Source organism: Ochotona curzoniae, unplaced genomic scaffold (assembly GCF_017591425.1).
Source record: "Ochotona curzoniae isolate NIBS_2020 unplaced genomic scaffold, NIBS_Ocur_1.0 patch58, whole genome shotgun sequence".
Classification (NCBI taxonomy): domain Eukaryota; kingdom Metazoa; phylum Chordata; class Mammalia; order Lagomorpha; family Ochotonidae; genus Ochotona; species Ochotona curzoniae.
Genome location: NW_024467037.1, coordinates 91,339 through 103,979, shown reverse-complemented (window position 1 = coordinate 103,979; position 12,641 = coordinate 91,339). Strand labels below are relative to the sequence as shown.

General features: G+C 40.3%; 1 protein-coding gene across 1 annotated transcript in view; it reads left to right on the top strand.

The window, feature by feature from the left end:
* Positions 1-12,641, top strand: part of LOC121168116 (protein FAM117B) — an 86,110-nt gene that overhangs the window by 58,793 nt on the left and 14,676 nt on the right. Inside the window, exon 4 of the mRNA XM_040997906.1 lies at positions 1,608-1,721. Coding sequence (XP_040853840.1) covers positions 1,608-1,721 — 114 coding nt within the window. The remainder of the gene's footprint in view (positions 1-1,607; positions 1,722-12,641) is intronic.

Sequence of the window (12,641 nt, the reverse complement as noted above, 5' to 3'; positions counted from 1 at the left end):
CCAAGGGTGCAGAATTTGATCCTTTAATTAGCTGATTCATTCAAGTTGATGGCAGCAAAATAACAGAAAAGCACTCCTTTTTTTTTTTTTTTTGGTGTAATGAAGATTTGAGTAGGAAAACATGCATTACTTAATGTGTCTTTGTCCTATTTTTGTTGGAAGAGTTTATATTTTGTCAACATAAAACACTAGACTTAAAAATATTGTTGTGATGCAACATATTTATGCTTATTATTTTCCTGTATTTAGTAATGTTTCTGAAATTCAGTAATTTAGCTTAACCAAGTTGATTTTGGCTCTATACTCTGATTACAATTTTCCTTGCCCCTCATTTAAACCATTTGTATTTTATGCATACTCTTCCTTAAAGGAATGATAACGGGATATTCTTTTAAATTATGTTTAGTATGTCAAGAATTTGTGAATGTATTTCATTGCTTGACTTGATATATAAATACTCAGTATTTTGAGCTGCTAAAGATTGGATATTTGACAAAGGAATCTAAAAAATTTACAGTAAGGGCAATGAGAGACTAATTACTATTTTCAAACTCTGAAAGATGTAATGTAGTCTATTTTAAAGATTTATTTTTATTATTTTTGTATTGGAAAGGCGGATATACAGAGAGGAGAGACAGAGAGGAAGATCTTCCGTCCGATGATTCACTCCCCAAGTGAGCGCAACGGGCCGATAGGGTCGATACTATGCCGATCTGAAGCCAGGAGCCTCCTCCGGGTCTCCCACGCGGGTGCAGGATCCCAAAGCTTTGGGCCGTCCTCGACTGCTTTCCCAGGCCACAGGCAGGGAGCTGGAAGGGAAGCGGGGCTGCCGGGATAAGAACCGGTGCCCATATGGGATCCCGGGCGTGCAAGGCGAGGACCTTTAACCACTTGCGCCACTGCGCCGGGCCCAATGTAGTCTATTTTAATGCTGAAAATTTCCAATATGTTTAGTGCTTGGGAAGCTGCAAGAATGACAATAATGTTATAATGTTGAGACATAATTTTTAAGGTTTATTTATTATTTTTAGTGGAAAGTCAGATTACAGAAAGACAAAGCTCTTCCGTCTACTGGTACACCCCCCTAAGCAGCCGCAACGATCAGAGCTAAGCTGAGCCAGGAACTTCCTCTGGTCTCCCACATGGGTGCAGGATCCCAAGGCTTTGGGCCACACTCCACTGCCTTCCCAGGCCACAAGCAGGGAGTTGGAAGGGAAGTGGAGCAGCTGGAATATGAATCATCACCCATATGGAATCCCGGTACATGCAATGTGAGGGTATTAGCCACTAGGCTACCAAGTCCCATAATTTTGTTTCTTCTTAAAACGTAGATGGAACCTGGCACTGTAGCCTAGCAGCTAAAGTCTGCGGACAGATCTTTCTCTCTGTCTCTCCTCCTCTCTGTAGATCTGACTTTCCAATAAAAATAAATAAATCTAAAAAAAAAAAAGAGGTAGGTATATGTGTGTATGTGTGTAAATTTTGAATCAGATTTTGTGATTTGATTCTTAAAATCAAAGGAATTAGGCTGAAATTGTACTGGTTCTAATTAAGAAGTGTGTTTTTATGTAGTGTGAAAATGTTACATTCGTTTTTTCTTTTTTCAGATTGCAAAATTACGTCAGCAGTTGCAGAGAAGTAAACACAGCAGTCGACATCATCGAGATAAAGAAAGACAGTCTCCGTTCCATGGCAACCATGCAGCCATTAACCAGAGTCAGGTAGGAGCAGGGATTCCTCAAAATCCAGAAAAGAAAGGGATTTTTTATTTCATAGATAATTGTTAAGCACAAAAAAATGTCCAAAAGAGTATTTAAAACTGTAAATTCTGTACTGAATTATATACTGAATTGCAATCTTCTTCGTTAAAAAGAGTATTTACAGAATGATACTTCTGTTTATTCTAGCAGGTATAGCTAATTGTATATTTTGATTTGCCATATTTTTGTCTTCATCAGTTTAATAATATATTGGAGTCTGAATAATACAGAGATGTAAATATTAGCTGTGGAGCAGAGCCTGTTTCAGAGTCTTTCAAAGTCTTAGTGTCCTTACTTGAAGATAATGAGAATAATTAAACTGGTCTCTCACAGTAATTTGGCAGGGACCCAGCATGATAGCCTAGTGCCTGAAGTCCTCACCTTGCATGTGCTGGGATCCCATATGGGCACTGGTTCATACCCTGCTTCCCATCCAGCTCCCTGCTTGTGGCCTGGGAAAGCAGTTGATCATGGCCCAGCTCACGCTTGGGAGACCTGGAAGAAGCTCCTGACTCCTGGTTTCAGATCGGCTCAGCTCCAGCCTTTGTGGCCACTTGGGAAGTAGATCAGTGGACAGAAGATCTTCTCTCTTTCCTCCTTTCTGTATATCTGACTTTACAATAAAAATATTTAAAAAAAAATCATTTGGCAGGAAATAGCCTATAACTCCTTTGTGTCCTCTAGTAGGACTCATGTAGGGAGGATATCTCTAACCACATTGAAGTTGGCTGTGATGCTTTGGCTGAGGGAGAAGTCTAGATGGTTTTCTGTTTCAACAGTAAGGTCTTGAGAGATACAGGCAGCACATAGAGGGCTTAATGTTACAACTTTCAGATTATTTATCAAGATCATAAGGCAGGAACGAGCATGGCCACCCTATTTTTGTAAATAATGTTTGACTACAGTGCGACACTCTGACTTTTAATGTACTATCTGCGGCTTCTTTCCTACGACAATGCAACTGAGTAGTTCTGACAGACTATCTGCCCCCTGGTGCTTAAAATATTAATTGGACTTCATCTAAATTATGCTTCACAAAACACAATCAGGTAAGTAAAAAAGGCAACTTGCAGACTAGAAGATTATATACTTAGAAATTATGGATCTGATAAGGTATTTATTTCTATCTGGACTGTACAAAAGAGCTCTGGGAACTCAAAGCCAACTCAATGTTTGAGTGCACTGAGTATCTTAATAGTTTTTTAAGACAAAAAGCACATAATGCCAGTATAGTTTTCCTCACATTTCTATGAAATACCACTTCACACACATTAGAATGGTGATTTAAATGACAGATAATAGCATGCATTAGGAGAGAGATGGAGAAATTGGAACCTTTGTGTATAATTATTACTGGTAGAAATGTAAATTGAAGCAGTAGTTTTGGGGAAAAATCTGACAGTTCCTCAAAAGACTAAATGAAGAACTGCCGTGTGATTTAGCACTTTCGTGTTAGTTTTATCCAAGAGGATTGAAACTATGTGCCCATGTAAAAACTTTGGCACAGCCGTTCATAGTAACAGTATTCACAGTAGCCAAACTTTGAAACAGCCCACACATGTATCAGCTGACAAATGGGTAAATAAAATGTGGCTTATTTGTATAATAGAATATTATTTGAATTAATAAGAAAGGGATGTAGATACATGGAGAAGCATGGATGAACCTGAAAGCATGCTAAGTGGAGGAAATTATACGTGAGAGGACACACCCTGTATGGTTCCATTTTTAAAGGAAATGTCTGGAATAGGCGAACCCTCAGAGACAGGGTGGACTGGTGGTTGCTGAGGCTTGGAAAGTTGTGTAGAAATAGGGAATGACTACTCGTGGTGAAATAGGTTTCTTTGGTAGAATTCAGAGATTGTGACAGCTGCACAACTCTTCAATACCGGAAAAAGAAAAGTTGACACATAAATGGATTGAATCATATGGTATTGTGAATTACATTTAATAAAGCTGTTACTAAAAATGTCTACCAAAACCAAATTACAAATGTGATTGGAATTAGTAAGTTAAATAACTATATGTGATCTGTTCCCTTTCATGAGAGCGAGTAGCTGTGTCATTTTAGCATGCTGTTATATTACAGTGAGCAGTAATACAAGCATGATCCAGGCACAAGTCTGTTTTTGATCCAGTGTAACCAAACCTATCTCCTGTAGATCTTGAACTAATAGGAACTTTGTCCAAGTAGCTTAAACTGCTTTTTCTGCTTCCATGTCTCGGGACCACCTGCTGGAAGTATGAAACTCTACAGTTGTTTCTGTGACAATACCTATTTATTGTATTGTCCTGAGGATTAAATGGGAAAAAACACTTTTTTAAAAAAAGATTTATTTATTTTCATTGGAAAGGTAGATTTACAGAGAGGAGAGGCAAAGAGAAAGAGCTTCCATTCACTGGTTCACTCCCCAACTGGCCGCAATGGCTGGAGCTAAGCCTATCCAAAGCCAGGAGCCAGGAGCTTCCTCAGGGTCTCCCATATGGCTACAGGGTCCCAAGGCTTTAGGCCACCCTCAACTGCTTTCCCAGGCCACAAGCAGGGAGCTGGAAAGGAAGTGAAGCAGCAGGGATACGAACCTTTGCCCATATGGGATTGAGTATTTGGTCACTAGGCTACCGCAGTGGGCCCTTACTTCTGTATTCTTTTGGTCAGTCAAATCAGTATGGCCAGCCCAGAGAGAGGCATTTAGGTTCTATTTCTCAATAGGAAGTTATCTTTTAATCTATCAGATTTATGGTATTTTTTGAGGAGCAGTATTGCTCCATTGGTAGTGGAGTAGTATGCAGACACCATTTAACAAAAGATCTTTTTCTTGGCTATATGCTGGATTTATTTCAGTATAAAAGAATTCCCTTTTTAATTTATTTGCATCATTTTCTTCCTGTAAGTTTAGGGAAACTGCCCATTGGGAGCCATAAAGACTGCAGATTACCGAAAGATTTTCCAAAAATGACAGTCTCAAATGCTTAAAACGTATTAGTTTTAAGAGTATTTCAGGAAATGGACTGGTTAGAAAATGGAGCCAGTACATTTCAGAATTGACTGAGGAGTAAGTTCAGATGTCAGTTAAAAGAAGAGTGGGAAGTGCCAGCATTTTTATAACCAGATAAGCAGAATTTGGAGGTGAGAAAGGATCCTGCAGGTGTTTTCTGACTATTTTTCAGTCTCAGGCAAGAAAGCCTTGCCACAGGATTTTACTTCTTTAACCAGCCTGATGATGGCTTAGTTTATAGTAGCTTAGGAAAGGGTAAGAGCAAAGGGACGTGAGCTAGAAGGGAAAGTTTCCATCTTCATCTGAGGAAGGAGAGGCTGATAGTGGTGTTGGCAATGAATATGTTAATTTTTAATCCAAGTTCTTGCCTCCTGCAGAGGTAGAAATACTAAATGGAGATTGATATCACATGCAGTTAGGAACAGAGTTTATTTGGCAGTAAATGAACAAATGTACATTCATACATGAGTGTGTGCCACCCACACAGAAAAACGCAACATAAATGAGTCAGAGGATCGCCCATAAATTGGAAAAAACTGAAAGCAGTATATGGGTATATCTGAGAGTGGGTTAAGGTCTGTGTGAGCTCCGTGCTGGAAGAGCATACGAGACCAGAATGTCCACATGCCTTCCAGCAGTGGAAGGAGTGCAAGCCACAACAGTACCTCTGAGTGAGGCCCATCACAGAAAGTGCAAGCTGGAAGGTGCATCTGAGGCAGGGAGAATTCTGTCCTGCCTTGCACCTTTGGATATGCAAACAGTATGGAGTCTCAGCCTGAGCCTGAGCCTGAACCCTGGTCCTGGGTGCCACAGGTGCATCCTGAGAAAGTAGGCTTATCAAATTGACGTCAAAGAGACATCTTTTCACTGCAATGATGCAAGAATGCCAACTTGCATAAACTAACTTCGTGCCTTTCTGTCCCACATTAGTTACACTGTAAAAAATTAAAATTAGAAGATCAGTATTATGGTGCTACCTATAGTGCTAGTTTCCCCATATAGGTGCCAGTTCTTCCACCTTTGGTTCAGCTCCCTGCTAATATGTCCGGGAAAGCAGTGAAAGATGGCACCAGTACTTGGGCACCTGCCACTCACATGGAGATCTAGATGGAGTCCTGAGTCCTGGCTATGCCTGGCCTAGTCCTCAGTTTTGTGACTATCTGGAGGCTAAACCAGTAGACCAAAATTTTCTATCCTTTTCCCTCCCCGCTCCTTCTTTCCCTCATTCCCTCTATTATTCTGTACATGTGTTACTGTTTCATATAAAACTTCTAAAAAACTAAAATTGCTGCTTTGTACTGGAGTCTTTGTCTGGTAGTCCAGGAAATACTGATCCTGATATTGCCATCTAGAAAACAAGAATAGGCACATAGGCTATTACTTTAAAATAAATAAATAAATAGATAAAGGTGGGCCTAGTGTGATAGCTTAGTGTCTAAATCCTTGTCTTGCATGAGTCAGGATCCCATATAGGCACCAATTAGTGTCCTGGCTGCTCTACTTCCCATCCGGCTCCCTGCTTGTGGCCTGGGAAAGCAGTCCAGGATGGCCCAAAGCCTTGGGACCCTGCACCCGCATGGGAGACTTGGAGAAAGTTCTGGCTTCAGATCGTCTCAGCTTAGGCCGTTGCAGCTGCTTGGGGAATGAGTCAGTAGACAGAAGATCTGTCTCTCCTCTGTAAACCTTCCTTTCCAATAAAAATAGAAAGATCTTTTTTAAAAAAAGTTGTTTAACTGTGGTTTAAAATAATGGAGGAGGTGGCTCCTGAGAACAGGAATTGCAGGAAATGAAATGGCAGAGACAGGACAGGAAGTACCATGGCAGTACTGCGCAGGCCAGGCCTAGCCTAATTCAAAAGCCCCTAAGATTGGGAAGTACTTGGATTTTTTTTTCCAGGCTGCTAGTTTCTTCTTAATCATTCTAAACATAAATTTTCACCTCCCTTTAGTCATAATAGAGGTTTTGGCTCACTTTTCTCTCATGGAATTTGGTGAATTGCTAAACAAACCTTTGCCATCCTACTTGCCTATTGAGAGAGTTTTATCCTTCACCAACCTTTAGACTTCTTTTCTCTACTCAGACACTTTTCCAGTAATTATCCTCTGTCTTTCCTGATTCAGTATGTATTAAACTACAGTCTTAACTATACATTTTGAAACAGTGAAACAGACATTTAAGTTACAATGTAGATTGATCTTAGGGGAGTCAGTGTTCACCAGACCTTCTGTGGGTGTTCTTTGTTTTTGTACAGACTTTGTTCTTTAATATATATAGAAATATGTGGAATTTATAGAAAAATAAAACTTTTGAATGATGACACATTTAATTAGAAACCTTAATTGGCTGAATCTACCAAAGATTTAATATGGGTGGAAGGGATCAAATACTAGGAAAACAGGAATCCTTCTTGATTTTTCCAAATGGGAAATTTTATCGGAGTTTTGGTGGATTTTTGTTTGTCTGCTCTGGTTTTTAGTGTTTGCATATTTATGGAAGGTAGAGCATCAAAGAGAAATCCCTCTGCTGGTTCAGTTTCCAAATGCTTGCAATAGCCAGGGCTGGGCCAGGCCAAAGCCAGAAGCCTGGATCTCCATCTGGGTCTCCCACATGGCAGACGGAGACCCAGGCATTTGCCAAGTTCCACTGTCTCCCAGGATGCATCATCAGGAAGCTGTGTCAAAAGCAAAGTAGCAGGAATACCAGCTGGCACTCTGTATGGGATGCAGGTGTCCCAAGTTGTGGCCTAATTTAGTATACCCTGATGCCTGGCCTGAGAAGGAAGCTTAACAGCAGAACCATTAAGAATTCACACATCTTTCTTTTGAAAACTGATCTAGTTATTTATTTGAAAGACAAAGAGAGTCCCGAAATGTCCACAACAGACAGAACTAGGCCAGACCAAAGCCAGAAGCCAGGATCTTCATCCAAGTGTCTCATGTAGCTGACAAGAATCAACTAGTTGGGCCATCATCCACTACCATCCAGATGCATCATCAGGAAAGTGGTTTGGAATTGTGGAATAGCCAGGATTCCAGCCAGATACTGCCATGTGGGATCAACTTCCCAAATGGTGGTCTGCCACAATGCCCACTCTAAGAGGAAAATAAGCAGATTTTACCTTTTCACAATTAGATTTTCTATCTTTTATGGTTAATCTGGTGACTCACTGTTATTTACATATAGTGATTTATATTTAGAAGTATACATTTTATTCCAGAAACTTATATAGGAAAAATTAACTCTTGCTGTTCAATTCCTTATGATTCAGTAAATGATAAGGGTTTAAGTATAATCATTTGTGATGTTTTCTGGTATTTTAGAATGCAAAATGATTGCAGAAGTGAAATCATTAAGTCTGGCTACGTTCTAGTTTTGAAATAATAATGTTATATTTAGTGAACATCTTTCCAGTGCACCCTAATAGATCGTTTCCCCTGATTATGCTACTATTGCTAAATGACCTGTGCTTCAACCTTTGTTTCACTTATCTAAAGGGTGTGTTGGACTTGAGTAAATTGCTTGGTTTTTTTCCTTTCCCTCACCCCCTTCTTTCTTTTTTCTTTGCTTTAACAGATAAACGTGTCAGTAAATACTTGATGCCTTATAAATTACATTGGAAAGCAATTTTCTAATCCAGTGTTAGGCTGTGTCTTCTCCACCTTGAAAGACAATAGACATTATCAACAATGTACATTTATAAATACTGCTGTGTTTATGTATGTATTTCTTTTTTTTTAAGATTTATTTTTATTATTTTTATTATTGGAAAGGCGGATATACAGAGAGGAGAGACAGAGAGGAAGATCTTCCGTCCAATGATTCACTCCCCAAGTGAGCGCAACGGGCCGATACTATGCCGATCCGAAGCCAGGAGCCTCCTCCGGGTCTCCCACGCGGGTGCAGGTTCCCAAAGCTTTGGGCCGTCCTTGACTGCTTTCCCGGGCCACAGGCAGCGAGCTGGAAGGGAAGCGGGGCTGCCGGGATAGAACCGGCTCCCAAATGGGATCCCAGGCGTGCAAGGCGAGGACCTTAACCACTTGCGCCACCACGCCGGGCCCTATGTATGTATGTCTTAACATGACAGGAGAATTTAGGTATTCTGTATTAGACAAATTTATTAATTCTTACGATTTTAAAATCCAAAAAGGTGTAACATTTGCAATAGTGATAGTTATCCCTGATGCATTCCTTTCACAGGCTCCTCCCTCTCATCTCTGTAACTCAGCCTTTAGAAAAGGTAAAGCTGAAAGCAGCCTGGGAACAGCATCTAGTGCAAGCTATTACTTCTTGTGTTGCTTTGTGACCATTATAAGAGAGCGTTAGGGGCTGATGAGGTGGCACCATCTGCATCACCAACATCCAATATGGGTGCCAGTTTGTGTCCTGGCTTTTCCGCTTCTGATCCAGCTCCCAGCTTATGACCTGGGAAAGCAGCAGAGGATGACTCAAGTCCTTGAGCCCTGCTTTGGGTCAGCTCAGCTATAGCCATTGTAGCCTTTTGAGGGGTGAGCCAGCAGATAGGTGATCTCTGTCACTACTTCTCTGCCTTTCTATTAAAAATTTAGAAAAAACATTTTTAGAACTAAGCATCACCACTCAGTATGAAATAGAAAAAAAACTTCTTTGTGTAGTTCATGTACTGATAACTGCAGAGCAGCTGGCATTGGCAGGTTAAGCCACCATTTGTAGTGCTGACATCCCATATCACAGCGAAGTGCTCACTGCTCAGCCTTCTGTCGAGGTCCCTGCTGATGTGCTTGGGAAGTACTTGGACCACTGCTGACAGTGTAGGAGGCCTGGATTGAACTCTGGGCTTCCCGACCAGCCCTGACCATTGGCCATTTAGGGAGACATTTCTGTCTCCTTCCTCCTTTCTCTCTGCCTCTGTAGCTCTACCCTTCAAACACATCAATCATTTTTTAAAATTCCAAAATCTTTAAGACTGTGCCATCTTTTTGTTATCTCATTTTTTTCTGACACAGTTGGGATGGCTGCATGACAGAAATGTTATGTGTTGTCCACTCCAGACTGGTCGGAGAGAGAGCTTTCTTTTTCCCTGTCTCCCCACTATTGCCTCTTCCATTTTCTATTGCTCCACCTTGAGTCTCTTTTCTTCTTTGGACTCCTAACAGCAACCAAAGTCCAACATTAGCTTCCATGCACATTAGATTATACAGTGGGGTTTTACTCACGTTGAGAAAGAAATAAAATGGTGAAGATGAAATGGTGTTAGTGAAAATCTTTGGGAAATAGAGAACTCCTGGCAGCTAGCCAGTTCAGTGAGTTTCTTGGATATTATGTCACTATGTTTGTGAAATTGGGGCATGAGGACCTGGAAGTGAGGATCATGGCAAAGAATACAGAAAGAGAAATGGTCCAGAATGGTGGTATTGTCCTTCTCATCTTGTTAATTGTCACAGAATGAACTAGTGCCGGGATGCTGTCGGTTCTTGTGGGGAGTGAGATAAGTATTTGGCTTTGAGTGTGAAAGTAGAAGTCAAGACTAGGAACTTCAAAAGTAAGCAAGTTGCTCAAACTGCTTGGTACTCAGTTGATTGCCATATGTAACAAGTATATAACATTGTCAGGGTTACTGGGTACTAACTTGTTTGTGGACCATTTTAAAAAACAGTAACACCTGACCTTTTAGTAGTTTCTTTCCAGGCACAGAACTAAAGAGATTATTTTAGGCAGATAAGATATGATCCAATATGATCCCATCAGTTTTTTTGTTATGTCTTCTTGTCATAAGGTAAAATTAGCTTTTTGTGTGTGTAATAAGCAGTTTTGTCCATTTTAACATGTATGCAGACTATGCTACCCCATCCACACTCAAGGAAGAATTCCATTGTGGTTTCCTCTTGCTGTCCTCTTCACCATCCCTAACATCTTCTAACCATCACTTTAGTCTTGTCTTTTTGAAACTGTCTTATAAATGGAAAAATGCAACATACAGTCTTTTGAGACTGTGTTTTTTGTTTTATGATTTTTTTGTTTCATTTTCTTTTTGATGTTTACATAGTTAAAAGGGATGCATGCCCATGTGAACCACCGATTTGGGTGGGGAGGGTCGAGGAATGGGAGGAAGGTGAATGAGACAACTGACTCCAATTTCCTTTTTCTTTCTGTATCCTGGGAAAGTGGGGGAGAAGAGAAGAGGGCCATGTCCAGCAGCCTAACTGCATCAGTACCCAGGAATTGGGGATGGCCACCTGATGTCAGCCTAGCTAGGGTCCCCGATATGGAGCATGTTCCAAGGGTACTGCTTAAGAAGTTTTGATACTTCTGAGATGCTATTGATTTCATTCCTCCAAGATTGAGGAAATTCTTCCAAGGTCCATTGGCTGACCATAGTCCACCTTAGAGTCTCCACTTACCCAGTTACTCACTGTTAAAGCTGGGTTGACAGATATTTCCAGTTTGTTCTGCCCTCAGTGAAATAGACATGCTCTGCAAGCCTCAATGAACTGGTTGTCATGTCCCCCATGAGCATCTGGGCATGCCATCCACTGCACAGGCCTCAGCAACTGTGGAGACCCAGTTCTGACACATGCATTCCACAGTCAGACCACAGATCCTGTGATTTTTCACTGTGGTTGGAGTTCTGAGTCCAGCGATTCAGTTGAGGGCATCGCCAAAGAAACCTTTCCAAAGTGACCCCAGCCTGACTCCTGTGTGTGACAGCCAGTGCAGGGCCTGGTTCAGTCTATCACCAACATCAGCCTACACACAAAATGTTGGTTGCAGTTACTGGGTCAGTTCTGTCCCCAGCCCCACCTCATACACAAACCAATGGATGTTGCAGCCTAGCCCAACTCTACCCAACGCACACTTGGCCCTCTCGCACATCAGCAGGAAATGCAGCCCAGTCGGAGCTACCCCCAGACTTGAGTCAAAGTAGTCTACTTACATTTATCACAATGAAGAAATCTTTTTTTCTGTTTCAGGTTTAAGTCTGTGGGGCTGAACTACTTTAAGGGAAATTAGACAGTTATCAAGGCAAAAAAGACATCAGTTCAAGACCATATTAAATATTATTCTGAATTATTGAAGTTAGTGACTGATTCACTGTAGAGAATTCCTGATTATCAAAGGATAGGAAAGTACTCAAAAAAATTGGGGAAAATAAAAAATAGTAAAATTATGTGATTTTCCACTTTTACCTGTATATAAAAACTAACTAGTTTGAATATTGGTAGCATTTATAGTTCTAGTGTTGTTGGGACTTAGTATATATGCTGCCATCTGGGACACTGGATTAGTTGGATTTTCAGAGCTATTTTTTTTTTTAATGAAAAACCGGACTGGGATATATAGTCATTCAGAAGATCTTAAAAATCTTCTGTAAGAGTAAATTAAAAAATGTGAAATACTAAGAGCAGAGAGAGCATATATTAGGTACTAATTAATTGCTGCTTATTTTATAAAAATAAGTTTGTGCATTTATTTGTAAGACTATGTTCCTCTTTTGTTGTTTTTAACATTCAGTGTTAAGATTTTGTTTGCATTGTTCAGTTTGTCATAAAAGCATGATTTATAATGATTCTATGGTATATCATATTATGCCTTGTTTATGCTGTATTTTCTCTTTAATCCTAGCTGTTTTCCGACTTTTTATTTAATGTGTCAGTAGCATGAATAATGGAGAACAACTTGTCAACACCAAGCAGATTTTCAGATCAAAGTATGAGAAATTTAAAACTAAGTGTTTAATCATTCAAAGTCATACTTGAGTACTAAAAATCAAATATGATGTTACTTTTAGTCTACTTGAAAGGAGAATAAGAGACAGAAATCTTCTATCTGTTGCTTTACTCCCCAAATGCCCAGAATACTCAAGGCTGCTCAGGCTGGAGCCAGGAGCCTGGAACTCAGGCCAGATTTC